This window comes from Muscardinus avellanarius (assembly GCF_963383645.1).
Source record: "Muscardinus avellanarius genome assembly, chromosome: 5".
Classification (NCBI taxonomy): Eukaryota; Metazoa; Chordata; class Mammalia; order Rodentia; family Gliridae; genus Muscardinus; species Muscardinus avellanarius.
This window is the reverse complement of record NC_137790.1, coordinates 135,434,561-135,460,868: the sequence shown is the minus strand read 5'-3', so window position 1 is coordinate 135,460,868 and position 26,308 is coordinate 135,434,561. Positions and strand designations below refer to the sequence as shown.

Here is a 26,308-nt window from a genome sequence, read left to right as displayed (position 1 = left end):
AATACGGGCATTATTTATTATTGTAACTATCATGACATGCATGTGAAATGCCTAACTCAATGGCAGACATGTACTAAGTTGCCATAAATTGTTGTCTTGGTTTTGCTTCTTATGAACAATATTTAAAAGGTGAGTTTGGGGTCTCTAGATTATACAGTCTCAAGTAAGAAATTACTAAATGTGTAGGGGAACTGGACATTATAGATCAAATGTTCCTGGAGAGCTCTCCTAGGTTGGCTAAATTCTGATGCCATCACTACTCCCCTCTCTCCATCCCTCGTGAATATAACTCTGTGCCCAAACTCTGTGTACCATATTGTTCCCTAGATCCTCACAGGTGACCCCCAGATGGCCTCCTGCTTCCCATCAAGTCTTCTATCACATTCTTGATGGCTTGGCTCCAGATCCTGATCCAGTCCAGTTCAGGATTCTTAGTGGGGCCTGGGATATAGTTCACTCGTAGACCTCACACTCCTATCCATTTGAGGGTCACTTCTCAAAGTCACCATTGCCAATCATACCTGAGACTTACATATTGACCCCTTATACTTTTTGTTGCTGACCATTGACCCTTCTGGGATCTAGGCTCAGCATCTTCCCTCAACTCTATTACACTGAGTAGGGCCTCTTGGCTTCACACCAGCTTTAATTGGTATTTTTTCCAAAGTCTGTCCCAACATCTGAACTTACAGCCTTACCATCTCCTGGGACTAGTATACTCCCGCTTTCTCCCAGAAGGCTCAACACCTCTATAATTCCCTGATATTCCAGCTGCCGTATTGAGAACCTGGTGCCACTAGGTTTTTCCTGAACCAGGACTGTGAGCTTCTAGACTCCCTGGTTTGGTAGCACATGTTATGGAAACGAGAGCCAAAGGGTCACAGGCATCACTGGTGTCTTTATATGAGTGCGACAAACACCAGGGACCCCAGTGTCTTTGCCTCTCACCAGGGATTTAGTGGAAAGCCACTTAAGCATCGAAGGTAGATTTTGAATACAGCCTGGAGAAAGGAATAGCTCTGAGTAATGAGCAGGTGCCCCATGCTGACGGAGGCATGCCAGAGGGCTTCTGAATCACGTGGGAGGTCAAGTGAAGTGGGTAGAATGGGTCTCATCAGCCAGGAATGGTGGTGCATGCCTATCATCCCAGTACTTGGAGCTTGAAACAGAAGGATCCCAGGTTCAAGGCCAGCCTCAGCAATTTAACAAGACCTTGTTTCAAAATAAAAATTAAAATAAGGCCGGGGTGTAGCTCAGAGGTAGAGTGCCCCTGGATTCAATCCCCAGTACCTCAAAAGAAGAAGAAAGAGAGAAGAGAGAGAGAGAGAGTGAATGTGAGGAAAAAGGAGAAGAAGGTGAGGAAGGAAGGGAGGGAGGGAGGGAGGGGATCCCAGCATCAGTTTGAAGATGCCAGGCTTTCTGGATTACATGTGGCATAGGACAAGGAAGCCATCACTCTGGGGTGATTTGTTTTGAAGCTTTGTGTCTAGTCTTCTGAATAGGTCTCTACACAATTGGCTGGAAAATGCCAACTGCAAGCTAGACACCTAAGAACCATCATTATATGAGATTGGATGTGGGTTTAAAGGCTGGATTGCCAGTATATAACCGGTGAGGACTTTGAAGAGAAAGAGCAGGCTGCGGTCCGAGGTCAACATGCAGAAAGTCCAGAATTCCCTCTAGCTTATGCCAGAGACCACCTCTGGACCACTCAATAAAGACAATGCCAATGCAGAGGCTACATCAAGGAAGTGGCTTGCCTCATAAAAGCTTAAGGGTAGAAAACCAGAGGCCAATTGGACACAAAGGCCACTCTGTTCTCTCTCCTCCTTCTGAAGAGTGGTGGGTCTGGGTAATGGGAGTACTGATGTGCTGTCCCCTCTGTGGCTTGTGGGCTTAGACTTGCAGGAGATGCCCAAAGGGGCATTTTGAGAACTTCCTCGCTATCACCTCTGAGTTCTTCTCACCTTGAAAGTGACAACTGAAGGTGCTCCACAGAGCATTATGGAGCAAACTGTGGTGAGATGAGGCTTGATGTTTGATGCAGGCTGGCTCAGCTGTGCACAGAGGTGGCTAGGCAAGGGAGACTAGGGATCAGCGGTCCATGGGAATACATGGGTGCCACCAATCTCATTTTGTATTCAGAGCCACTTGAGAGCCACTCAGTTTTGTCTACTGGACAGAAGAGGAGAACTGAGGGCCAGGTGAGAATCCCCTCACCATGTGAATGAAGGGCAGGCCTTGTGTCCCTGCCCAGGGACAAGCCTGCATGGATCTCTGGGAGGTTAATGATGCCCATACCTTTACCCCTCTGCCCAGGATGAAGTATCAATGTCTCAGGGCAGGGGACTCTCTTGAGGACATCATCATCATGCTATGTGCCCTGGTGCTCCACACACAGCCCCTGCTGATTGACACACACCTCTGACAGTCACAGCTGCTATTTAGTAAGGTGTGACTACATCTTAGGCACTGTGCTAAGCCCCTCAATTAATCTCATAGCACACATGACAGGCACTACTATTATTCCCCATTTATAGCTAAGGGCACTGGAGCCAAGGAGGGATAAGTGACTTCCCGTCCCCACACAGTAATGAGCAGCTGATCTTACACATTCTCACTGGCCTGACTGGGTCCAGGGCTCCAGTGCTTTACTCTCAGTGCAAGTCGACTTTCCTTGGGAAGGAAAGGACCACTACCTCTCAGGTGACTTGGTATCAAACTAACAGGTGACCTGGTATCAAACTATCAGTGACACTCCAGGTGAGATGATGAAGGGTGCATCTAATTCACTAAGATAAATTAGATCCTGTGCTCTCTGGGCAAGGTGCCTGGGAAATGGATCTTCCATGAGACCAGGAAAGAGAGACGGCATAAGCAGAGGAGGCACCAGCAGTCTTTGCTGAGTAATGAAGTCCCCCTCCCATGGGTAGGCACTTGGACCAATTCTAGTATATCATTAATATAAACAATAATGCTGCCACAAAAATGCTAGGACATGCCCTGGAGCACATATGTTTACCTAGAAATAGAATTGCTGAATGATTGGGTACATACTCTCAGAAGCCAGCGGTATTCCCAGAGTAAATAGCTTTTCCAAATGATTCAACCAATCCACACCAATACTGGCAGCATACATTATGCTTCTCCATATACTGCCCCAACTAGATGTTTTTGAGACTTGCAATTTTTGCCAACTTAACTGGCCTCTGAATCATTTTAAGTAGTATTTCACTGATTATAAGTGTACATTTTAATATGCTTTGCGACTGATTTATTGTGTCTTCTAGGAATTGCCTGGGTCTAACCCTTGCCATTTCTCTATAAGCTGATATTTAGATGATGCTCATTAATTATATCTAACTTCCTGCCTTCTACTTCTCCTCTTATTTTATTTATGTATTTACTTTTGTGGTGCTGGGGATTGAATCCGGGAGTATTCTACCTGTGAGCTACACCTTCAGCCCTATTTTATTTTATTTTACTTTGAAACAAGTTCTCACTAAGTTGCTGAGGCTGGCCTTGAACCTGAAATCCTCCTGTCTCTGCCTCCCAGTTACTGAGATTATAGGCAATGCTACCATACCCAGGAATTCTCCTCTTATTTTTAACCCTACTTACCATTGATGGGTAATTTCTTTTGGAAGAAGGTCATATTGAGGTTTTAAATTTTGAGCTCAAATATGGCCATCTATATCATTCTGGTTTGGGGGTTTTGTGTCTTGACTTTCTGTCTTGGTTTTATATATATTCTTCCTACTACAATGTATAAAAAATTCTCTTATGTTTTCTTTTAATTCTCCGCATAGTGTTTAGTTTAATTCCTTCCTCTGTCTGCAATTTATTTTTGTATAGAATGTGATATTGATATTCTTGTTTAGCTTATTAAAAATAGCTTGCCATCAGTTCCACCTCAACTGTACAGATTTTAACAAGACACATCTTCTATTATGAACTAAATGCCTGAACATATTTGTCTTTATTCTTTCTCATTGATTGTTTGGTCTATCCTGACACCAATGCTAAATGCTCCTAAAGATGTCAACTTTATGGTATATCTCAATGACTGGTAAACCAGGTCTCTCTATATATTATTAATTGTCAAAAATGTCGTTTACATTATTAAGCACTTTCCCCTTCAAGATGAGCCTTAGAACAAGTTGGGCACATTTCATTAAACAATCCTATTAAATTAGGACTGGGATTGCATTGAATATATGAACTACTTTAGAGGTGACTGTCTTCTCTATGATGTTGAGTCTTTCTCTCCAGGGACATGGAATTTCAGACTTCTTTAGTGCCCTTTAGTAGAATTTTGTATTTGCCTTGATGTTTATTAAACTCTGTTATGAGATTTGAGCCTGGGTATTTTATGGGTTGGTGGCTATTGTGAAAAGATAGTCCTCGCTGTTATCTTTTCAAACAGGGTATGACTGCCAGTGGGTGACTCTCTAATGTTGTGTGTAATGGTCTCCCTTGCACTGGACTGGCCAACCATCAGGATTGTAAAGAACATTTGCCACCTGGGACAATTAAATTTGTGCATCTGTGAAGTGGCAGAATCTGGACTTGACCTGGTATGATCTACGTCCCCTGGAGAAGCCTACCTACCCTTTTCAGGTTCTTTTTCTCCCTTTGACCTTGAATTCTTGTCTTTGGAGCCTGGGTGTTTTTTGTGAGCCCAGAGAAAATCCCATGTTTCTTTTAGAACGATGTAAAACAGTGCCTGAAAGATTCCTCTGTGTATTCCCAAGGGAAACAGATTGCCTAACCCATGAATATTCAGCCCTCAGTTCTTTCCATAATACCTTGCTACCACTATTTTAGAAGATACCCTAGCAGGCCCATACCCTTCCCTCTCCAGTGCTTATTATCTGTGAGTTCACAGTAGGCTGAGTGCTACGTGGAACTAGCCAAAATTCTACACTTCTGAGATGATACTGAGGGAGCTGAGATGCTTGACCTTTAAGGATTTCATCATTTGTGTGACCCTCATCCCAGACACATCTTGGTTCAAGGGTTGCCAACAAGATTTCAAGATTCAGAATGTCAGTGTCCTCACTTTAGAATCCTGTCCTGATCTGTCTTCATACTAGCATCTGCATGGAGCTCTGGTCTGCATCGGGGCATTCTAAATCAAATGAGTGGTTAGGGGTGGCTCAGGTCCTGAATGTATCATTTCAAGTTCCCAGAGCACAGTGCCTAGCCCTCTCCAGCCCGGTCAGTCATCTCTGTGGCTGTGGTATGAGTGTCCACTGTCCCAAATTTCAGACTTTGAACTCCTCAGACAGCAGTGGACTTTGCACAGATTTTTATATACAGCATGCTGGACAGGAGAATCTCAGTAATCAAGGATGGGTAGGTCACTAAAAAATCAGCAATTGATCAGAGTAAATGCTTGGCTTCATGTCACACAGTGGCATAGCTGGGAGTGAGTGCCAGTTTTCATTACCCCTGGAGTCCTCTGAGGCCTTGCTCCAGGGTTAGGAAAGGGGTCTCCAAGGCCATGTCTTACAGGTCACATGATCTATGGCTCTCCTTGGCTTTCAATGTCTTCAGGAGAGCTCTTGGAGGTAGCAGTCATATCAAAGCTTCCCTCTCTTTGGCCTCTTCTTGGGTCACAAATAGAAGATTCAACCTTCTGCCCCTCTCCCATGCAGGCAGTGACCTGAGACTGGCCATAAGCACATTCCTACCAAGATGTGCTGCCTTCCAGGCTGCAGGGCCTTCTCCCATCCTCCACAAGCTTCTGCAGTCCCCAGGTTTCCTGGGGACTCAGGCTTCAGCCCAGGCCAGATAGGGAGACTGCATCCTTTTCCAGAAAGTGAAACCCACTGCCATCCTCCCAGGCAATTAGGTTCATTGAAGAAGGAGAAACAAGAAGTACTTTCTATAAACATTGGTATTTGGTGAAATGTGTAACACTAGGCTCTTCGAGGCTCCCGAAATCCCTCTCAGCGGGGTCCCTCCTTGTTTTGACTAATCATTTCTTCTTATTACTAACTGTTATGATTAGGAGAATTGGCTGAGTACAGCCCAGTGTTTCCAAGACCCTAATGAGCAACACGTGCAGTTCCATCAGCACCATCCTGGAGCCAGGGCTGTTCTGTTCCTACAGGGAAGGCACTGAGATGCGTCAGGAACAGGAGCTTGCTGCCTAGGCCCAGCACCCCGCTGCTTTTGCATCATTCCTGTGCCTCACAACCTTTGCGGCTACGTCTGCACAGAGGGCTTACTTCAACCACTCAGTAGCCTTATGACTTGACCCAAGTTATTTCTCTTTCCTCTAACATAAACTGAGGATAATAGCTTTCCACCTCCCAGGGTGTTGGGAAGATTGATTCCATTAAGTAATGTACAAATAGGCCTAAGACAGCACTTTGCATGTAGGGTTCATTATTAAAAGAACATTCAAAATTCCACGCAGAACTCCCTTGAAATGGAAACCAAAGCCATATCTTTGTTCTTTCAGATGCTCCCTAGAGAAATCTGCTCCAGGGAAAGGACCCGAGGTTTGTCATTCCTGCAGCAACATGATTGAGTTGCACCAGGTCAGAGCTATGTGGCAAGGAAGGCACCAGGACAGGGAGTCCTTTCAGCCACCTAGCAAGCTTCCACCAACTAGGAGGCAAGGGGCCTGGGTGCCAGGCTTGCCCACCTGTGTGGCTAACAGTTCTGTCATCACAGACAAGCCAGGTTGCCTCTCTTTTACTTGTCATTAAAATGGGGATAGTGAAGACTCACAGAGCTGTGGAGACAAACTGGTGATGCAATTCCCATATTTTTCAGCTCAGAGATGCTTAGAAGAACATATTCAGATTCTGCGTCTTCTCAACCCCTCCACCGCTGCCACCCTGGCCGAGGCTATCATCATGGCTTTTTTCCTGGGTGATCACCGTGGCCTCCTAATGTCGTGTTTGCTTCCACTTTTGTCGTCCTGTATCCTCTCTTCACAAGGCAGCTAGGGTGGTACTTAAAAGGGAGAGTGCATTATTCCTCTGTTCAGTGACTTCCTTAGAGTAAAATCTCACTGAGAGTAAAGTCCCCCACAGGCTGTGCCCAGGATGTGCACAATCTACCTTCCTCACTCCCTTTCTACTGTCACCCTTCTCTCCTTCTTGATCATTGTCCCGTAGCCACTCCATCCCTGGATGTTCCTCAAATGAGCCAACCACATTTCCACCTCAGGGTCTTTGCACTTGCTGGCCCTTTGGCCTGGGATCACGCCCTCTAGACATTGGCACGGTTCCTGACTCACCACATTCAGGTTTCTGTCCAAATGACCTTTCCTCCAAGAGAGCTCCTTCACGACTCCAACACATCATCTCTCCCCCTTTCCCTCTTATCAGAGCTAAATCACAACTTACCATGGACATTTATCCACCTACCAACATGTGGTCTGACTCCTCCACTGCCATATAAGTTTGCTGAGAACAAGAGTTCTGCCTGTATCTCTGTGTTTGAATTATTGTTATTCGATAATGCATAAAGCACACAGCTGCCATTAGAGAGCTGTGCTACAAGCCAGCAGGTATTGTTCTAACACGTTATTCACAGTGCCTGATTGGCAGCCTTTGCAGGGTCCCTATGGGTTGCAATTATCACCATCCCCATTTCACTAGTGAATGTGCTCAGGCTTAAAAAGGGTATGCTGGGGTCCATGACCTGACTCAGTTCCATCTACACCTAAAGATGTGTGACTTTCCATCCCTAGCGAGTTGCCTCCATGGTGTGTTCTATTTATTTATTTATTTATTTATTTATTTATTTATTTGTTTATTTTTGTGGTACTGGGGTTCCTGGAAGCCCTTCTACCTCCGGGGTACACTCCCAGACCTATTTTTTATACTTTTTATTTGGAAACAGGGTCTCTTAAGCCAGCGCATCTGACTTCAAACCTGCCTGATCCTCCTGTCTCTGCCTCCCAAGCACGGGGATTACAAGCATGTGCCACCATGCCTGGGAAACATCAGCAAGCCTTTTTTTGGGGGGGGGGTACTGGGGGTGGATCACAGAGGCTTTCTACCTCCAAGATATTCTCCCAGACCTATATTATATGTTATTTGGAAACAGGGTCTCACTGAGTAGCTGAGGCTGGCTTCGGACCTGTGCGATCCTCCAGTCTCAGCCTCCCAAGCACTGGGATTACAAGCGTGCGCCACCATGCCCGGCTCCCGTGGTGTGTTCTAAATTGACTTCAAAATGCACAAAACTGCCCCCAGGAAGAGTGAGCTCACATGGCTGCTAGGAAAAGTGAACCAGCAAGACTGTCCCAGGTTTCCGTGACCTCCCCACAGGAACATCCTACACTTTGAGGAAGAAGGACATTGAAAAATGCATGGGCTTGCAAAGGGACAGGCGTCCATCAGCCTTTCGGCCCCACTATCTCAGGCCCCCGGAAGTTAGTGTTCTCTCTCTCTCTCTCTCTCTGGAAGGGATGGCTCAGCATTTCAGATACCTCTTACTCCTCCTCTTACTCCATAAGTCTGGTGCTCATCACACATAAGCTACAGACAATCCTTGATCTGATTTTTCCCTCAAAGACCTCGAGCCCCTCCAGCTCCTGCAGTGAAGAGCAGAATGCCTCTGATGTCCTCTAAACAGCTGGCTTGTCTTCCTGTTTTATTATCACCACTTCTCACTGTGTCCTTGGCAATTTAATCCCAGTCTCCCAACATGACCTCAATGGTCTTCCCTCTCCCTATGACAAAACATGGCAATCCCTACTGCCCCTGACCGTGTTATTGTGGTGCTATTATGGTGCCTGGCAAAGTATCTTCAGAAGCTCCCCCCACTGGCAACAAGTAAACCTCAAGTAAAGAGGGCAGGGCATACACAGACCCATGCCCCTCTCCATGGTCCTGAATCAGATGCTGCCACGCATCACACTGGCATTCCAGTCTGACCTCTTCCAGGAATTTTGCACTTGGTGAGGTAATAGTGAAAGGAAAATTTTCATCATATTTGAGAAGAGGGAGAGAGAAAGAGAGCTGAACTTAGGCTGGGGAGTGTCTCAGCCAGAAATGGCATCCAGGAAAAAAAATAAAGAGGGATTTTATTTTGGCATTGTGTTCAAATAACCAGTTACCAAAGAAGAAAATGCCACTGAACACAAAGCTGAATCTATGTTTATTTGATAACTCTACTACATCTCTGACAGTTGCAAACTTTTCTTCCTCTGGCATATGTTACCTTCCAAACCATCTTGCCTTCATCCCTGTGTGCTATATTCTAGCAGAGGCTTAGCAGCCAGCCTGATTCGGTTTTCTGCACACTTTACATCTATAGATTTCTTTGGACCTCTATACCCCCCCCCATTTCCAGGTGTGTCTTTGCCCCTCGAATATAATTTCCCTATAGAATCTCAAAGACTTTCCAATCTTCTCTGGGAAGACTTTGAATCACTTACCCATAGTTTATTTAACCAGCTATGTCACAGAAAGCAATGGAGAAAGAGACCCCTTGACAGAACCTTCATCTTGGAGAACTAATCCTGGAAGACACAATCTAAGTATTACCAGACACTCACACCACACGCTCTCCTATCATCCCTTCCACAATGTCACTTTGTGGACTTCCTGTCTACCACCTCTTAATCTTCAGTCCACATTGAAAGGTACAGTCAAATCTTCCAAACTAGATTCTTGACTCCTTTTAGCTGTGAAACATATTACCTTTTTTGCATCCTCTTGACTGACAATACTCAGGAGTCTTGGGTATTAAGTGTCCTTCCTGGTTCATTCTTGGCCCCATCTCAACCATTTATCTTCAAGGGAGACAGAGGGCTTAATTTATTTTTGGAGCAAAGAGGGATTTTACTTGCCTATCGATCAAGGAGGACAGTGAAGACCAGACACCATGCCAAAGTTAGAGCACTTCTTAGGAGGCCAGGAAACAGAAGCCCAGTCCACACAGAGGTCACAAGCCTAGGACAAGCCTAGGGAATAGGAGCTGGACACCTTCTACAAACACAACCTTATGCTCAAGAGCAAGATTCTGCCCGTTCTTGTGTGTGCTTTCTGGAGCTAAATGGCCTGGAGATGGTAGCTTGAGGCAGAGAGGCTCTAGGGTAGTTCTACACAAATGTTACTCTCACCTTGAGGGCAGGGACCTCAAAATACCATATCTGAATATACTGATCTGCATTAGTCTTATCTTTTCCCCAATATCTGCACTACATTGTAATCTATATCATTTATTTGACCCTTAACTATATGCATTCACATTTCCCAATACTCTATAGGTGTAGGGTCTTGCATCTGAATTCCCCAACCAAACTTCTATGTTTTATACAGCACTCAGCACAATCCTATATGCAGGTTCTGTGCCCATGGAAAGAGTGACCGAATGAGGTCAGTCTTAATTAGATGAGCAGGTCAGGGTTCCAGATGGCCCAATAACGACAATACTAATACCAGTAAGAGTAGCAGTAGTCTTTACTTAACTAATTTGTGTAGCAGATGCAGCTAAAACAACGTGGGCATATTATCTCATTCAATTCTCAGGACTACCATTTTCAGATGAAAAAATTAAGGCTCAGAAGTTCAATTTCTCAAGGTTAGTCAATTTGCAATTTCTCAAGGTTAGTCAATTTGCCTGCTGTAAGCAGGGGTTCACTGATTGGTTTCAGGGGTCTATGAACCCATTAGGAGTCTGAAAAAATTATGTGTATCTTCAAACACACACTCATTTTCTAAGGAAAAGCTTTGTCACTTTTATCAAATTCTTCCAGGAGTCATGCACAGAATGGGGAGGGCCCCATCTCTGGCCTGATGCGCAGGAGCCCAGCCCTAGCCTGCATGTAGGGTCTACCTGGAAAGTGACCTCCCCACAGTTGTCATCCTCACCAGATAGAGAGGGGCCTACGGATTCAGACCTGCAGCAACGCACAGTTAACTGAACCCTGCCTGCTTGACATCTTGTACCAGCCTGGAATTCATTTCTAAATTCTGAGGAGAGGAGGTTGGCCTTATTAAGATTCCTGATAAAGGAATTGGCTTTGGGGGCTTACCTATCTTCAGCAGATTTTCCTTTTGATTACTCAAGAGTGCTCTTATTTCCAACTTAATGCCTACAAATAAACTCACCAGCTCTCTGCCACACACCCTGTATCTCTATTCTTTAAAAAAATATATATCATGTGGCCCAAACTGCATTAAGAAACAGGAAGATTCTATCTCAAAATGGTAATACTTGAGCTCACCCTGTGGCTCCAGAAGGATCCTGTTTAACTCTTTGAGGTCACAATGACAACCATGCTCCACCTGGACTGAGCCAACCTCTCAGGCACATCCTAGAAGACATGAGAGACCCATCCCCATAACCCAGAATCCACCATGCCCCTTCTCATCCAGACAGAAAATCACAGCTCAACATTTCCCATCCTTTAAAAGGACTGAATTTCCCTAGCCCTTTTAGCAGAATGTGTTCATCAGTAGTAACCGTGGCAACAGATCAGAGAGGCTTCAAAGCCTGTCTGTATATAATTAAGAAAAATGAGGAAGCAGACGCAAGAGCAGGGAGCTCAGACAAGGAGACCGTGGTGCTGAGCCCTGCCACAAAAGTCACCAAGGCCTTCTATTGGGGGAGAGGGGACCGTGGTGCTGAGCCCTGCCACAAAAGTCACCAAGGCCTTCTATTGAGGGAGAGGGGACCGTGGTGCTGAGCCCTGCCACAAAAGTCACCAAGGCCTTCTATTGAGGGAGAGGGGACCGTGGTGCTGAGCCCTGCCACAAAAGTCACCAAGGCCTTCTATTGAGGGAGATGGCAGGTCTCCTTTCAACCTTGTGGCCTCCTTCTATGTTCCCCTTTGTAAATTATGGCCTCCCTTCTGGAGATATTTGTTGCTGGGGGTACAGATTCTGGGTGAATACTCCCTGTAAAGAGTAGGGCTCTGAACCCCAGAGGCCATGCTTAGATGGACAGAAAGTAGTCCTAGCACCTTTCTCTTGGGAGATTTCTGCACAGGCCAAGCCCATTCTGGGTGGGTTCTTCATCTGGGCAGAGGGGAGGCTGAGCAGCAGGAATGTGCCCCCGCATCAGGATGCTAGAGCACAGACACCTGGGGCCATCATTGTTTTAACTACCCAGACATGAGATTCTGCCTTGGCAGGCCTGGAACAGATCTCATGGGAATAAGGAACAGGGCTCGGCATTGTTAGGAGGCCATCTGAGCCCTGGGGCTGTTTTATTCCATAGTGTGTATTATTATCCCAAATTATCTCGTCTCTCCCTGCATTTCCGTCTACCTGTCAGTTTTATTTCACTCAATAGAAACATAGGCTCCAAAAGAGCAGAAGCTTGCCTGCTTTGCTTCTTGTGGCTCCAAAGTGCCTGGAGGAGTGCACAGCATACTTGTTAAAAGATCATGCATTAGTGAACGAGTGAATGAATGAAGAGTTAATGAGGTCCCAGTCATCGTTATGGCTCAGACTTAGGTCATATTTGCAAATATGCAGTAACACCCACTCCGTGACACGAACCAGGCATATCTCTGCCCATGAGGAGACAGAAAGGGCACGTGATAGGGCATGCTGGGTTCCTTTGGCTTTCTGAGTCTGCTCTCCGGAAAGATCCTCCAGGTCTTTCCTTGGAAGGAACGGATTTAAATGTATTCACCCCTGGACTCAACAACCAGAGACCCTACAACCCCCACTCATGTCCCACAGAAGCATTTACTTTGAAAAGCACATGGGAATGAGAAGGAGCCAATGATGGCTGCAGATGAAGGCTGTTTTTAAATAAATGTGGGGAAAGTCTTCTGGAAACCCACTGTCCTCTTCCTGTTCTGCTGGGAGCAAATGAACAGACATGAGTAGGGTCGATCGGGGTGCTCCCCCCCCCAGCTGCTACAGATCAGGAATGGGGCAGGGAACTCCAGGCCAGCTCTTCACGTACTCCCTGCGGATCACCAAAGCCTTGGCCACTCAGGGTCACAGGCCGCTACTGGTTCAAGACATCTCCAAGGATCCTCCATGTGCCCACAGCATGGTGACCTGCCTCATGCTGAATGGGCCGTACATGTGGGACTCTCAGCCATGCACACTGAGCAAAAATAGCCAAATGGGAAGGGCCTACCCTAGTTAGATGGCAGTCTGGGCTTGGAAATAACAGAGGCAAACCAGATACTGGCCCCTGCCTACCAGGAGGCCACAGAGTGGTGAGGAGGACACCAAGGGAGGCCACAGAGTGGTGAGGAGGACACCGAGGGAGAGCTCCTCGCATTTCAATCCTGGCATCTGGGTTCAGTGTCTAGAAATGGGTGACGAAAGGCCAGACTGGGAGCACTGACCGCATGATTGATGGACACCAAGGAAGCCTCCTAGAGGGATGGGTGCCGAATCTCTTAAGGGTGATTGGGAGCTCGTTAAGTAGATAAGGAGGGGAAAGAATCACAGATGGGTATGGTGGGTATATAAAAGAAAGGAAATCTCTGAGGGAGAGGAGATAGAGTCTGAAGGTTGTGGTGATGGTCTGTGTGTTAGTGGATACAGAAGATGTGACTCCCAGGGCCTTGCTGATAACAACACATGATGCCAAGGGAAGCTGAGGACTGAACTATGTTCTCTGGATTTGGCAGCTGTCTACCTGGAACTGCCATGGTAGAGGAGTAAGAAAGTAACCAGGCTGCAGATGGCCGAACAGGGACAGAGGACAGTTTCTTGTCTGGAAAAGCTTTTGGCTGGAGAGTAAAGAAGAGAGGGTATGCAATGCAGAGAGATGGCAGGTGATAAGTGTTTGGGCTTGACATGGAAAAGACTCACGTGGGTTTAAGTAAGAAGCTAGAATCAGGAGAGGGTGAGGTTGAAACTTAAGGGATAGAGGAGATCGTTGGAGGGAGAAGGCCTTCTGACGGTGGATGGAGGAGGGATGCTCACTGTCAGTATCTGCCGCTGCCTCTCCACCTGAGGATGCCTTTTGAATGGGCTGAGGAGGAAATGCAATAACATTTTTAAAAAGACTTATACCTAGCATAGAGTAAGCATTCAGTGTATATACTTATTATGAGGGTGAGGAACGGTGGCCTGTGGGTAAGGTTAGGCTGTCTGCTCTAAAAGTGAGACAAGCAACGATGGCGTTGACTGCTGGGAGCCTGTGGTCGGAGACTCATCATTCTGGAGCAAACAGACGTGTCCAAGACAGGCATTGACCAATATGGATGTTAATAAATTGTGCAATGTGAAGCGAGACCATCCTGACCCAGTAAGAGCCCACCTGGGACAATACCAACTGCTCTCCCAATACTACCTGTGTGCTGATTTGAAGAGAGATGGATGTTTATTCCTGGGCAGATGGGTAGGGAATTCTTACACACTGTTTGCAAGACTTCAGTAGAAATGCTTCATGAATTCTGCCCTGTCACAAGTATGCATGAACGCTGTGCTTTAGCTCAAGCCTAATGGGCTTTATATAGTACCGTACTGATTTTCTTTCATGTTTTAATAGAATCTGATTTAATATTTGCTTTCTGCTCTCGTTGCTCGCTGTTGACTGATCCAACACAGAACCCTTCCCTGGTGCCCCTGACCTTGTTGTTATTCCCTCCTTTTGTGTGCTGGCATTCGATTCCAGTCTCCAGCATGAACCACGTTACACATGTCCTCGTTCAGCGGGTGACGGTCACGTGCGTGCCTTCAGAATGTATTACTATCTGGAGCGCCTGCTCCAGCAGACCCACTGTTTGGCAGGGGGGCTTCTGGGCCAGATCCATTTCCATCCGCTAGGCTTTGCAGATATGCAGGGCTCAGCCTTGGGAACTTGATTCTGTTCTGAGGCAGGAGGTTCTCCAACTCAGTTTGAACCTTCCCACCTCAGTGACTATTAATTCAGCAACATTTTGTTCTCCTGAGGAATACTAGGTTTTCCAGTGTTTTGCAACAAGGCATTCTTGCTTTTGCTTGAGGGTGGACAGCCCTACACGGAGCTGTGCAGAGGGAGGGAGCTGCTCTTCTTGAGTCCCGTGAGCCTGGCTGGCTCGTAGGAGACAGAGTCTGTTCAGAGCTGGGTTATGGTTAAAAACATGAGCCTTGGAATCAGACTGGTCTCAGCTTCCATGCTTAAAGACCATGTGATCTACAGCCAGTCTCCTTGTAAGCTTTAGTTTCCTTAAATAATTACAGTAACTATTGTGTCTCCTGGTAGAGTTCCTGGGGGTAAATGAGGTAAAGCATGTAAAGCAATTAGGAGAGCTTCTAGAGCACCCACACATTCTCTTTATTTCATGGGTGGCTTGTGTGACCTTCTCCTGCCTAACAGTGCTTCTTGTCTTCATTTGCAAAAGCTGGTGCAATTTGAATGTTCATCTACCTAGGTGCTCTGGCAGCCTGTCCTATAGGGAAAAATATCCCTGCCATGGTGCACATACCTCCTTAGATCCTGTTGTGTGAAACTTTGTGCAAGAGTCCAGGATCTTTAGGGACTTCTGGAGGGACTATCCATATCTGTCTACCATTGAATTGTACTCCAACTAAGAAAAGACCGAGAGTCGTGCGCATGTATTTCTCTGTCACTTTATATCCCAATATGATGTCAAACTACAATAATAATAATCTATTATTATTAAAATATTAAATAGTAATCTATTAATAGATTAAATAATAATGTTATTTAATAGTATTCAACAATATTATTAATAATAACATTAAATAATATCAAATAGTAATATTAAATAATAATTAATATATTAAATAATATTCTATTAATATATAAATTATTAATAGACCAAATAATCTATTAAAAAAAGAAAAGACAAGGGATCAGTAAGTATTCAATGCATATATATAGGCAGGAGATTCTCCAACTCTCTCTCTCTCTCTCTCTCTCTCTGTGTATATATATATATATGTGTGTGTGTGTGTGTGTGTGTGTGTGCATATATATATATATTATTCATTAATGGATATATATATATACACACATACACACTCATATATTTCATTAACCCTAAACTTTGCTGAAGGCTGTGATTTGGTCCTGAGGACAAGTAGACCTGAAACCATATCCCTATACCCTTCACTTTCTTGGCACACAGGTTTGAAAGAATGAAGTGTCAGTGGGGATGATTGAAAGGAGAGTTTGGAGCCAGGCTTGGTGGGCACACTTGTAATCCCCGCGCTTGGGAGGCGGAGACCGGAGGATTGCGCATATTCGAAGCCAGCCGCGCTGGCTTAAGAGACCCTGTTTCCAAATAAAAATGTAAAAATAGGTCTGGGAGTATAGCCCAGAGGTAGAAGGGCTTCCAGGAACCCCAGTACCACCAAAAAAACAAAAAACAAAGAACAGGTTTTTCTAATCCCTGTCTGCCATTTTTATCTTAGAATGGATTGGAGTGTAGAGATCTTATCTAAAGCTGAGCAAGGGGAGAGGGTGGGTGCAGGCCAGACACGCTGGATGAGGAAGCCTCTGCTTAGCCTCACCCGGCCCTGCTTTGTCTCCACAGGTGTCCCATCGGGTCCCCGCAACGTCATCTCCATCGTCAACGAGACGTCCATCATTCTGGAGTGGCACCCTCCCAGGGAGACTGGTGGGCGGGATGATGTCACCTACAACATTATCTGCAAAAAGTGCCGGGCAGACCGCCGGAGCTGTTCTCGCTGCGACGACAACGTGGAGTTTGTGCCCAGGCAGCTGGGCCTGACTGAGTGCCGCGTCTCCATCAGCAGCCTGTGGGCGCACACCCCGTACACGTTCGACATCCAGGCCATCAACGGGGTCTCCAGCAAGAGCCCCTTCCCCCCACAGCACGTCTCCGTCAACATCACCACAAACCAAGCTGGTAAGTCTGGAGGCTTCTGGACCCCGCCTGTCCATGTGGTTGGCTTTTTGTCCATCTGTAGCCACACCCATCCTGCCAGTCTGTCTCAGGCATCCTGCCATGAGTGAAGGCTTCAGAAGATGAGCATCTGTGGCCATGGAGGAGACAGCTGTAAATGTTTCAACTCCAAGCATGAGCCTGGCCCTAAAAACAAAGATGTAAGTCTAAGCTAGAGTAGGACCCAGCGCTCCCATCCAGTCAGGGTTCACCAAATGCTGCTGAGAAGGAGAATAGAGAGAAGGGCAGAGAGGTGGGTAGGGAGGTGGAAAGATGGTTGGACTGGTGGCTGGGCAGATCTTATGGAAGGATGGATGAGTGGGTAGGTAAGAAAATGGATGGGGTAAGTAGGTGGAAGAGTGCAAGACCTGGAGGACAGTAACATCGGGGATGCTTTAATGGAAAACTCAATGGAAGAAAGGCTTCCCAGAAATCATAGGATGAAGGCAATACTGCCTTCACTGGTTATTTTTCAGGTAAGCCCTTGGTATTCAAGAGCGCATTCTCACTTGTAGCTTGCTACACGAATGCTACAGTGTTATCGAAACCTCAGATAGATGGCAATAGATCACTCCCGATAGTCACTGCATCCCGTGCCCTGCACAGTACAGAACACATCTTCATCTCTTTATTCTCTCTCTCTGACTCTTCTGCTCTTTTCTTTCTATGGCTTCCCATACCTCGTACAGCCATGCATGTCTTTTTATATCCACTCAGCCAGTCCCTTCATGCACTCACTCTCTCATTTATTTACTCATTTATTATTAAGGAACTGCTATTTAGCATCTTCTCTACGCCGTGCTGCGGATGAGACACCGAGAGAGAGAGAGAGGTCCAGTGATACTTGGACACTATCATTCCTCCCATGAAACCATTAACTGAAGAATTTGACAGACCTAGGCACAAAGTACCGCACTGCAGGGTGGTGTCCTTTAAGCACTGTAGAGCAGCAACCCGCAGTAATACCCAGGGAGTCAGAGCAAAGAGCAGTATTTCCCCTGAGCAATGGCAGAGAAACGAGAAGAAGTGAGCATCCCGTTTCCAGGCCGTGGGGGTCACAGGCAGTGGGCCGTGAGCTTATTTGGGATTATAGATTTCTCTTAACCAACGAATTCTAGAAGGACTGCTTGTTAGCAGAAGCGCAGGAGCCCAGCATCTGTTCTCCCTCATAGTAGCTCCTCCTTCTTGACCGCCTCTTTTCCACTCCATCTTTCTACTCCTCACCTTCCTATCTTCTTGTAATACCAGGCATCTCTGATGGCAGATGATTTTGGGGTTTAAGCTGTCAGAACTGGGAAGAAAAAAAAAGGTGTTGTAGGAGAGCATAGTTGTCCAGATGGCTGTGTGTGTGTGTGTGTGTGTGTGTGTGTGTGTGTGTGTGTGTGTTCTGTTCATGTGGTGTGCTTGTATGTATGTGCATGATCACGTGTTTACATGCATACGTGTAGAGTGGAAGTGTAGAAGGCTCCAGCCAGTGACTACAGCCCTGGTGCCATGGGGACAAAGGTTGTGACAGCCTGTCTTACCCAAAGAAAAGGGAATGGTAATTTCTGCATTATGTCGAAGCATGGAACACGGGCTGCCTTTGTTAGCCGTATTTTCCTTGGAGAGTTTAAGACAGAAAACTGGCTGAAATATTTTAGTGTCCCAGCTTCTGGGACTAACAATCCTGCCGGGCTGTCATGTTACGCTGGGCTTGGCTGTCTTTTCTCTCTCTCTAAGCATGTGCGAATAAACCTGCCACTTATTTCAGTACGCTTTGATTTCTTCCCCTCCCATCTCTTATCCTGCTATTCCTGAACCTGCCCATCTGGTTGTCTTGCTGTCTGCACCTTCCCAGGTTGCAGTGGAGCTGAGGGGCCCAGGCTCCTGCAGGGGCCCCATGTTATCAACATTCAAAATATTTAATTTTCTCATCACCCATTTCCTCCTCAACAAGTCCTTTTCTTAGGCTCTTTGTTCCCCATCTAACATCCCCTTTATTCTTAATCTCCCCTGATTTTGCAGCTCCAGTCTTCATTATCACCTTCCAATCTGTGACTCCTCTTTGGGAATTCTGGAATTTTGATTTTAGAAAGTTTACAATCAAGACAGGTGTGGGGGCGCACACTTGTAAATCCCAATACTTGAGAGGCTGAGGCAGGAGGATCTCAGATTGGGGGTCAGACTCGGCTACTTAGGGAGGTCCTCTGTAACTTAGTTTCAAAATAAAGAATAAAAAATAAGGCTGGGGTGGAACTCAGAGGTAGAATGCCCCTGGGTTCCATCCTCAGTACCCCCACGGGGGGGGGGGAACGAAGGAGAAGGAGAAGAAAGTTTACAATCAGTGAGAAAGTCTGTGCCAGTTCTCTCTGATGGGATATGGTTAGTATAAAGCAAAGACCAAGCCCACCAGTAGTTCCTATCTATAGGCTCTGGGGCTCTGAGGAACATGTTAATCACACTGGCTTGATGAAAACACATGAATGTAAATTGTCTTCAGCCAATAGACAGTAAAGTGGCGACCATCAAAATAACTATTTGATTCCAATACCTCTGCAAGAATGGCTTAAGAACAGTCACAGAAGCTTCATATTTCACCAGAAATGGAATTGTGGAAAGCCTAAAATCTTATCCACTAAAAGATGAGGTGTGTAGACCCATGCATCACTAGTAGGTCGTGACCTGTCTAACCTCCTAGGAGAGTGCTGAGCTCATCCGTTCTGCATGAGCAAGCCTCCCTCCCCAGCCTCATGGCACAGTATGACTCCTGTCATTCCTTGTGGCCACCACTGACCTACGAGGATGGCATGTAGGGAATCCTGAGCAGGGGCCTCCTGGAATCAATCACTAAGTTTATCTATAAATGTCCCTTGAGTGTCTGCTCTGTGCCTGAAATGGCTTGAACTTGAAGTCATTGAGTTTTTAATTTTAAGAAGAATTTCTTTTGCTCTTGAGAAGACTTTCAGGACAGGTGGAGTAATTTCAGCCTCATTCTAACCCAATGATAGGCATTATTATTCCCATTTTTTTCAGATAAAGGAGCAGAGACTTCAAGGGATTTGCAGAATCAAGGATGATAGGGGTGTTCACAGAGTTTAAAGTTAAAGGAGGGTCCACAGGATATCACCTATCTTGTTTCTGCCTTCTTGTGTCCTGTCCTAACAATGGACAATCCTTGTGGGTTCCCCATTTTTATAGTCTTCAACTACAGGGTTTATTTGGACTCCTTGGGCTATGGTTCAAGAGATATTAGAAATTCTGTAATCATCATTTTCATCACTGGGCACACAGCACATGGTTTTTCACTCAGATGTCAGATTGACTTGGGAGACACCAAAAGGTTTGTTGAATCTTGAGATTCAGTCTCCATTATCTATGGCAACCCTGGTCAGGTCATGTACATAATCATGCTATTCAAGGACCTTGTTTTCCTTAGTGAGCATCAGGACAGGATCTTCCTCACCCATTCTACAGAGCTGCCATTGTTAAGAGAGCTACCATTGAGAAGCACCTCCAGTGGGCCAAACCCTAGCAAGGCCTTTACAGAGATGTGGTGGGTCACATAAAGAAACCAGTGAGAGAACGCTTTTGGAATTTGCACAGCATCTTACAGCCAGCAAGTGATGTTTCTGGCTTCCAGTCTTGGACTCATGGCTATTTTATCCTCAGTCCCACCCCAAACCACATTATGGTGGGCCATGTTAAGTTATAAGCCCCCTAAAAGCTATTGCTATATAGCTGGGACACTTTAGCTGTCAGAAAAAAAAATGTCCATCATCTTTGGTCAGGGCTGGTCATGAATTATGCAAGCTTGGATTTACGTGAGGTCTTTGGGGAGCATCCTCACACTGCATACAGCTGCCATGAGTTTAAAATAGACGAGATCAGGCGGAACTCTCTCTGTTCCAGTGGCCAAGCGATCTGCAGGGACATTGTTATCGCCACTAACTTCCACAGTCACTCTCTGACACCTGGCCCTGGATTCACACTGATGGCTAGATCATCTGGCTGTCAGAGAGAATTAAGTGGATGGCAAACTTTACTTCTCTCTTCTGCCAACTAGACCCAGAGCATCACAGTTGGGGAAGGGGCTCTCAGAAGAGGTCGTGGGGGAGGGGAAAAAAGATGAATCAGACTAGCAGGTGATTTGGGACTATCTAAATCAGAGGGAACAAACCCAAAGGCCCCTGCGGCCAGGCAGTAATGGAGAGGAAGAAGGCATGGATGTGGGATTTAGTGAGGCCCTCAGGAAACCAAAGGACACGGTCTTGTTGCTCTTATACTTCCCACAAGGGCCGCCATGCCCAGCACTGCCTGATTTTATAAGCTGAAAATCCAGATTTAAAATGTTGACAACTGATTAGAAAATTTTCAAACACTCTAAAGCCAAACAAATCCAATTCTGGATTCGGCCTCTTGGCCGGGGTATGCAACCTCTGATTCTGAGGGTGAATTGGATTTTGCCGAGTCTCGTGGTTGAGTGTGCTGTGTGAGTCTCATTCCGCCCTGGGGGCAGTTGTCTTCCTCTGAGGTGCAGTAGTGGTGGGCTCCTATGATTGGCTCCCCTATCTGCTCCTCCCAGGACTCATGAAGATTCATTTATCTGCCAAGACCCTTCAGTTATTGCTGGTAAAATAAGAATCATGAGGCTTGCTTCCTGGTACCGTGGTAACGAGCACAGGAGACTGTGGATGGAAAATCACTGGGAACCGTGCTGGGAGATTAGCATCATTTCTGAGAATATGTCCTAAGCCCGAGAGCAATTTGCTGGATTTTTCTCTCTAGACTGCTTCCTTCCAAGGTTTCTCAGTCTCTTTGTTTGGGACTGATGTTATCTGTGTCAGATATGTAACAGATATCCATGTATCCACTCTGTGCTGAGAGGAGCAGGTATCAGAAAGGAAGGTGGTAAAGTCTGCATCCCAATGAGCTAATGACGAGGATGGGACTGGAGCCCAGAACCTGCGCACCTGGCACCGGATGACCCTGCTACTCGGAGGAACCCATCTGTCTCTCTTCCTTGTGCGTTTGGAGAAGTGAACTCACATGATTCTATCAGCACAATTTATACCTGACATTTATGTTACACATGGTTCATGTATGGCCGGCTGTACTGACTGCACGTGAATTCTGATATACCATTCCCACAACACAGACACAATCCAGTACTTAATGTTATGTTTAAAAAGTGACTGCTTCTGCTAACAGTCACATGTCCTTCTAGGTTGTCCATTTTCAAGGCATTTTTGAAGTTCTTAAACAATTAAAGTCACTCAGATACACTGCTTTTCCTGCCAAATAATTACCTAGGCCATCAATTCCTCTGAATCCATCACCTAATTTACATTATTCCTTGGTTAAATATAGTATTTGCATGCATAAAGAATAATCTTTGAATATGAAAAGGAATTTATGATATTGCAATATATTGAGCTCTTTGGAGGAAAGATATTATGTAAATCTCAAAATTAAATATTAAAACAATATTACGCGCCGCCTGTAAAAATGTGGAGTGTTAAGATCCCATATGCTGGTACCAGTTCATTTTTAAAAGCTGGTCTCATTGGAAATTAGCAGACAAATTTTGCTCCAGAGCAGAGAAAAGATTGAGTTCAAACTTTAAAAAGACTGAAATGACTTAAAACTCTCAAATTAAACAAAGAAAAGTTTTAAAAACTTAAGTCAGTGAAAATTTCACTGCTTTTAATTCAATTTTATAGTTCCTTTGCTTGATTTTCCCCCATTTTTTTCTTGTAGAAAGGTCTTTTTGTTGTGTCCTGAACCCCAGGATGGAGAACAAACTTCCATGGGGTACTCAGACAGGACCTGGTCATTTATTTTATTTGCCAAGAGCCCTGTGTTGTCTGTGCAGATGAGGAGCCAGCAGGGGGCGCTGCTCATGACAAGGGTGTGGTTTCCCCAGACAGTGGTGGGGTTTTACACTAGGTAGTAAGCTCTGGAAAAAAGTAAACATTCTTACTTTATCGCCAGCCTCACCCGAGGGGCCTTACACAGTGCTAGGCACAGAGAGCCTTGGAAAATATTTGACATTTGTTTAGTCCCCACAGACAATGTTTGGCTAGCGTGTGGCTCTGGATGTGTCCTGGTGGTCTCCAGGTTGCATCTTAAGATCTCTTCCAGATCAGCCAGGTGGCCGAGTGTCGTTCTCCATAGCTTCTAAAAGGAAAATGTAGGGAACGGTGCTCGACAGGATGCCTTAAGCCCTGGTCCCTTCAGAAGAGCAGAGGGCTGGACCGCACTCAAAGGGGGCCAGTCTGTTGGAACACTAACTTTGGAAATTCATTCATTCACTCAACACGATCTTCATGACAGCTTCCCAAGAGCTGATTGGTGGCATCTGCCTCTTAGGGGTTCCGATTCTCTCTCTTTCTCAACATTTATGGAAACCTTCTATGTGCCATATACTGCTCCACATACCAGGAACACAGCAACAAAGAAAATAGATGAAAAACCATGCTTTATGGAGCTCACATTCCAGTCCATAGCACTCACAGAGACCGGGACCAGAGGTCCAGGCCAGTCACGGAAAGAATGGGGTCTCTGCTGAGAAGTGACTAGAAGCACCCAGTACCCTGAGCTAGGCTCTTGCTGCCAACTGTTACGTCCCAGAGTTAGAAGTAACTGCACACTGGTGCTAGAGAGCAGGGTGGTTGTTGTAAAGTTCTTTACCTTATTCCAAGTCCACATGAGGTTGTTGTAGCCCTTAATTGCAGAGGGACCCCCGGTTGGTTGGTGAAATAGTTACAATTTGCCTTGTGGCCTTGACAAAGAGGGTGGGAGGGAGCAGGGTCCTGGTGAGCTAACGTCCCGCCCTTCTGTGGCAGCTCCAAGAGCCCACTGTAACTTCCAGACGGATATCCATCTGATTGGCTGCTGCGCTCCAATGTCCAGCTACACGCCTGGGAGCATACAAAGTCTTCCATAAGAGTTCATTGAATGAACTAATAAACTAGTGAATAAACATGCAAATAAATGCCTCTGTCTTTCTGAAACTAATCTCGGGCATCGGCAAATGCTGTCTCTTCAGCTCGCTGATGTCTCCTGCCATAGCGCCTGGATAAGAGTCCACCTCCACACCACACTGGCATCTTTTGTTGTCGGGTTGGATTGGAATTAACCCCCTGTGTTCTTCTTCAATTGTTGGTGAGACCTGGGGCTCTTGGGTTGCAGTGTCTCTCCGTGGGAGCTGCTCTGCTGTGACCCGGCCGGCTCCCCGCGGAGGGGGACCCAGCTGCAGGAGCAGGCACAGTTGGAGACAGTGGGCTCGCCATTCCAGCGCCGTTGTCTGTCCACCTGCACGCCAGCTCCAGGACTATCATTTTCGCAGTACCATCCATGCTAAACAGGCAGGAGCACCAGGGGTTTTTGAATGCAGCAATTAACAAAACAGTAATCAAGCTAAGTGTTTAATTTCAGAAAATTAACATCTTTTCTGAGCGGATGTGAAAGATGGGGGGAAAAGGCACATGAAATGTTCTGGGTAAATAAAGGCAATGCTGGACTACAAATAGTTCTCAGTACAAGGGACACTAGCAATCTCTCGGGCTTTGTGATCTGTTTTCTTCTAAGAAATAAACCACCAAGGGATCTTAGCTATGCAATTGAGCCTCCCCTCCCCTCCTTACCTTTCCTTGCACTCCTTCCTCCTCCTCCTCCTTCTTCTTCTTCCCTCTTTCCCTCTCTCTCTCTCTCTCTCTCTCTCTCTCTCTCTCTCTCTCTAGTCTCTCTATCTTTATCTCTATCTCTACCTCTGTAAATACTTTCTGTCTCCAGAAGAGATCAGGAAAACAAGAGTCTAGTCATCATATCCCTGTGAGCATATCTTCCCCGTAGAAAAAAATCCTAGTGTGATATTGTCCTCCAAATTATACCAATCATAAGCATAAAATTAGCTCTGTGTGAGTGTGGGCACGTTTGCATACCTAGGTCATATTTCTCCTGATATATCACTTCCTCCCCCTGAGAAAGGACCATGTCCACCTTCCTCTGCTACAGTGGATTATGTCCACAGCCTAGAGTTGCCTCCAAAACCAATGAGCTGGCACCTGCCTGCATGTGGGTATGGGGAGGGCAGCTTAAGAGGAGGTGGGTGTGCAGGGGGCTGGGTGGTGGTGGAGGGGGGCAGCAGGGTCCTCCCAGCATCTGTTTCCTAGTCTGAGTGCCTGGGACAGAAGCCTGGAAGGCAAGGCCAGTGCCTCACAGCTTGTGGGATTCTGTGAGGATGGAGGCACAGATGTGCCCACAGGCGCCACAGCTCACCAGGGGAGCAGGGCTGTCGGGGTTGCAGGAGCCTGCCTGGCCCCAGGAAGCACCATAAATGATGTGCATGGCTGCAGGTCCTGGGGGTGTGCACTGGCCACCTGGCTTAGTGAGCAGCTCTCCTTGTGGGTTCTTGCAGGCAGCTGACATTGAGAGAGAAGAAAGTACGGTTTACAAGGAGTCAGGAGACATTGTAGAGGCTCCAGGATGTCTTCAGGGACAATACCTGGAGAAGATGGGCTGGGTTCTGCACGTAGCAATCTGTGTGCTGGTTCAAAGCATTGTTTGTACAGATGGATAACCAGGCTTCAGTTCTCTCTGTGAAGAGAGAGAGAAGTAGGAGGGTATGGGGTTGAAGGTTTGAGGGGAATGCAAAGAGTTTGACAGTACATATGCAGAAAATGGGAGATGGAATTAACCAGAGAAATTCAATGTTTCCTGGAAGAGTGGTGAGCTGGGTTGAGGTTGAGGGTCACATGTTTACAAAGCCACCCTCTGCCCTTGCGGGTGGTTCGCTTAGCAGTATATGGCAACTAAAGATTAAACCCTTCAGGAAATGGGTTATGGAGCTATCTCTGGTTGCATTTTGATAGTTGTGTGGTGTGAAAAGAAAGGTAATCCATGCCTGAGGGTATTGTGAATCATGTTATTGAACAGATAAGCTGGATACTGAGGAATACGAATAAGAAGGGGGCTGAGGTACGGGCCAGAGGAGGCCAACAAGAGGTCCAAATTTAGTGGGGTTGGTGGTATACAGCAAGGGGCTTAAGAGGAGCTTTGCAGGATCGACGCTCGGTGGGCTGCTCAGAGGAAGAGGAGCTCTGGGTCTTTGGACTAGAAGACTTAGACCTTCAGGTCTAAAGATGGTCTCAGTGACTGCAGGCGGGGGGATATGAATCTGGGGTAGTGATGGGCCCCCCGCTATGGATGTGGGGTCTGCAGAATGCATGTGGGTGAGAGCCAGGGGCTAACCTGGGTGCATACCTGCTATGGGGTGCTTTTTGCCCTCTCCCCTGGCTTCTCCAGTGCTGATATTTCTGGAAAACCAGAATCAGATATTAGACTAAAGCTGCCAGCCAGCACTCCTTTTCCAAACCAGGAAAAGCTGACAGGTCTTCAGGAGGCTGACTGAGCCGCATGTCTCAGCATACATGAGAGTCCTGACTATCTTGTCCTCAGCATCTGTCAGAGCACCCTGGACACCTGCCCAGGACAGGTCCTCCTGACATGCACTCC

General features: G+C 46.3%; 1 protein-coding gene across 2 annotated transcripts in view; it reads left to right on the top strand.

The window, feature by feature from the left end:
* The window catches only part of EPHB1 (EPH receptor B1), a gene marked incomplete at both ends in the record, with an annotated part of 441,334 nt that overhangs the window by 302,003 nt on the left and 113,023 nt on the right, over positions 1-26,308 (top strand). For both annotated transcript variants that reach the window (XM_080696677.1, XM_080696676.1), the window contains one exon: positions 16,439-16,774. In XM_080696677.1, coding sequence (XP_080552803.1) covers positions 16,439-16,774 — 336 coding nt within the window. The remainder of the gene's footprint in view (positions 1-16,438; positions 16,775-26,308) is intronic.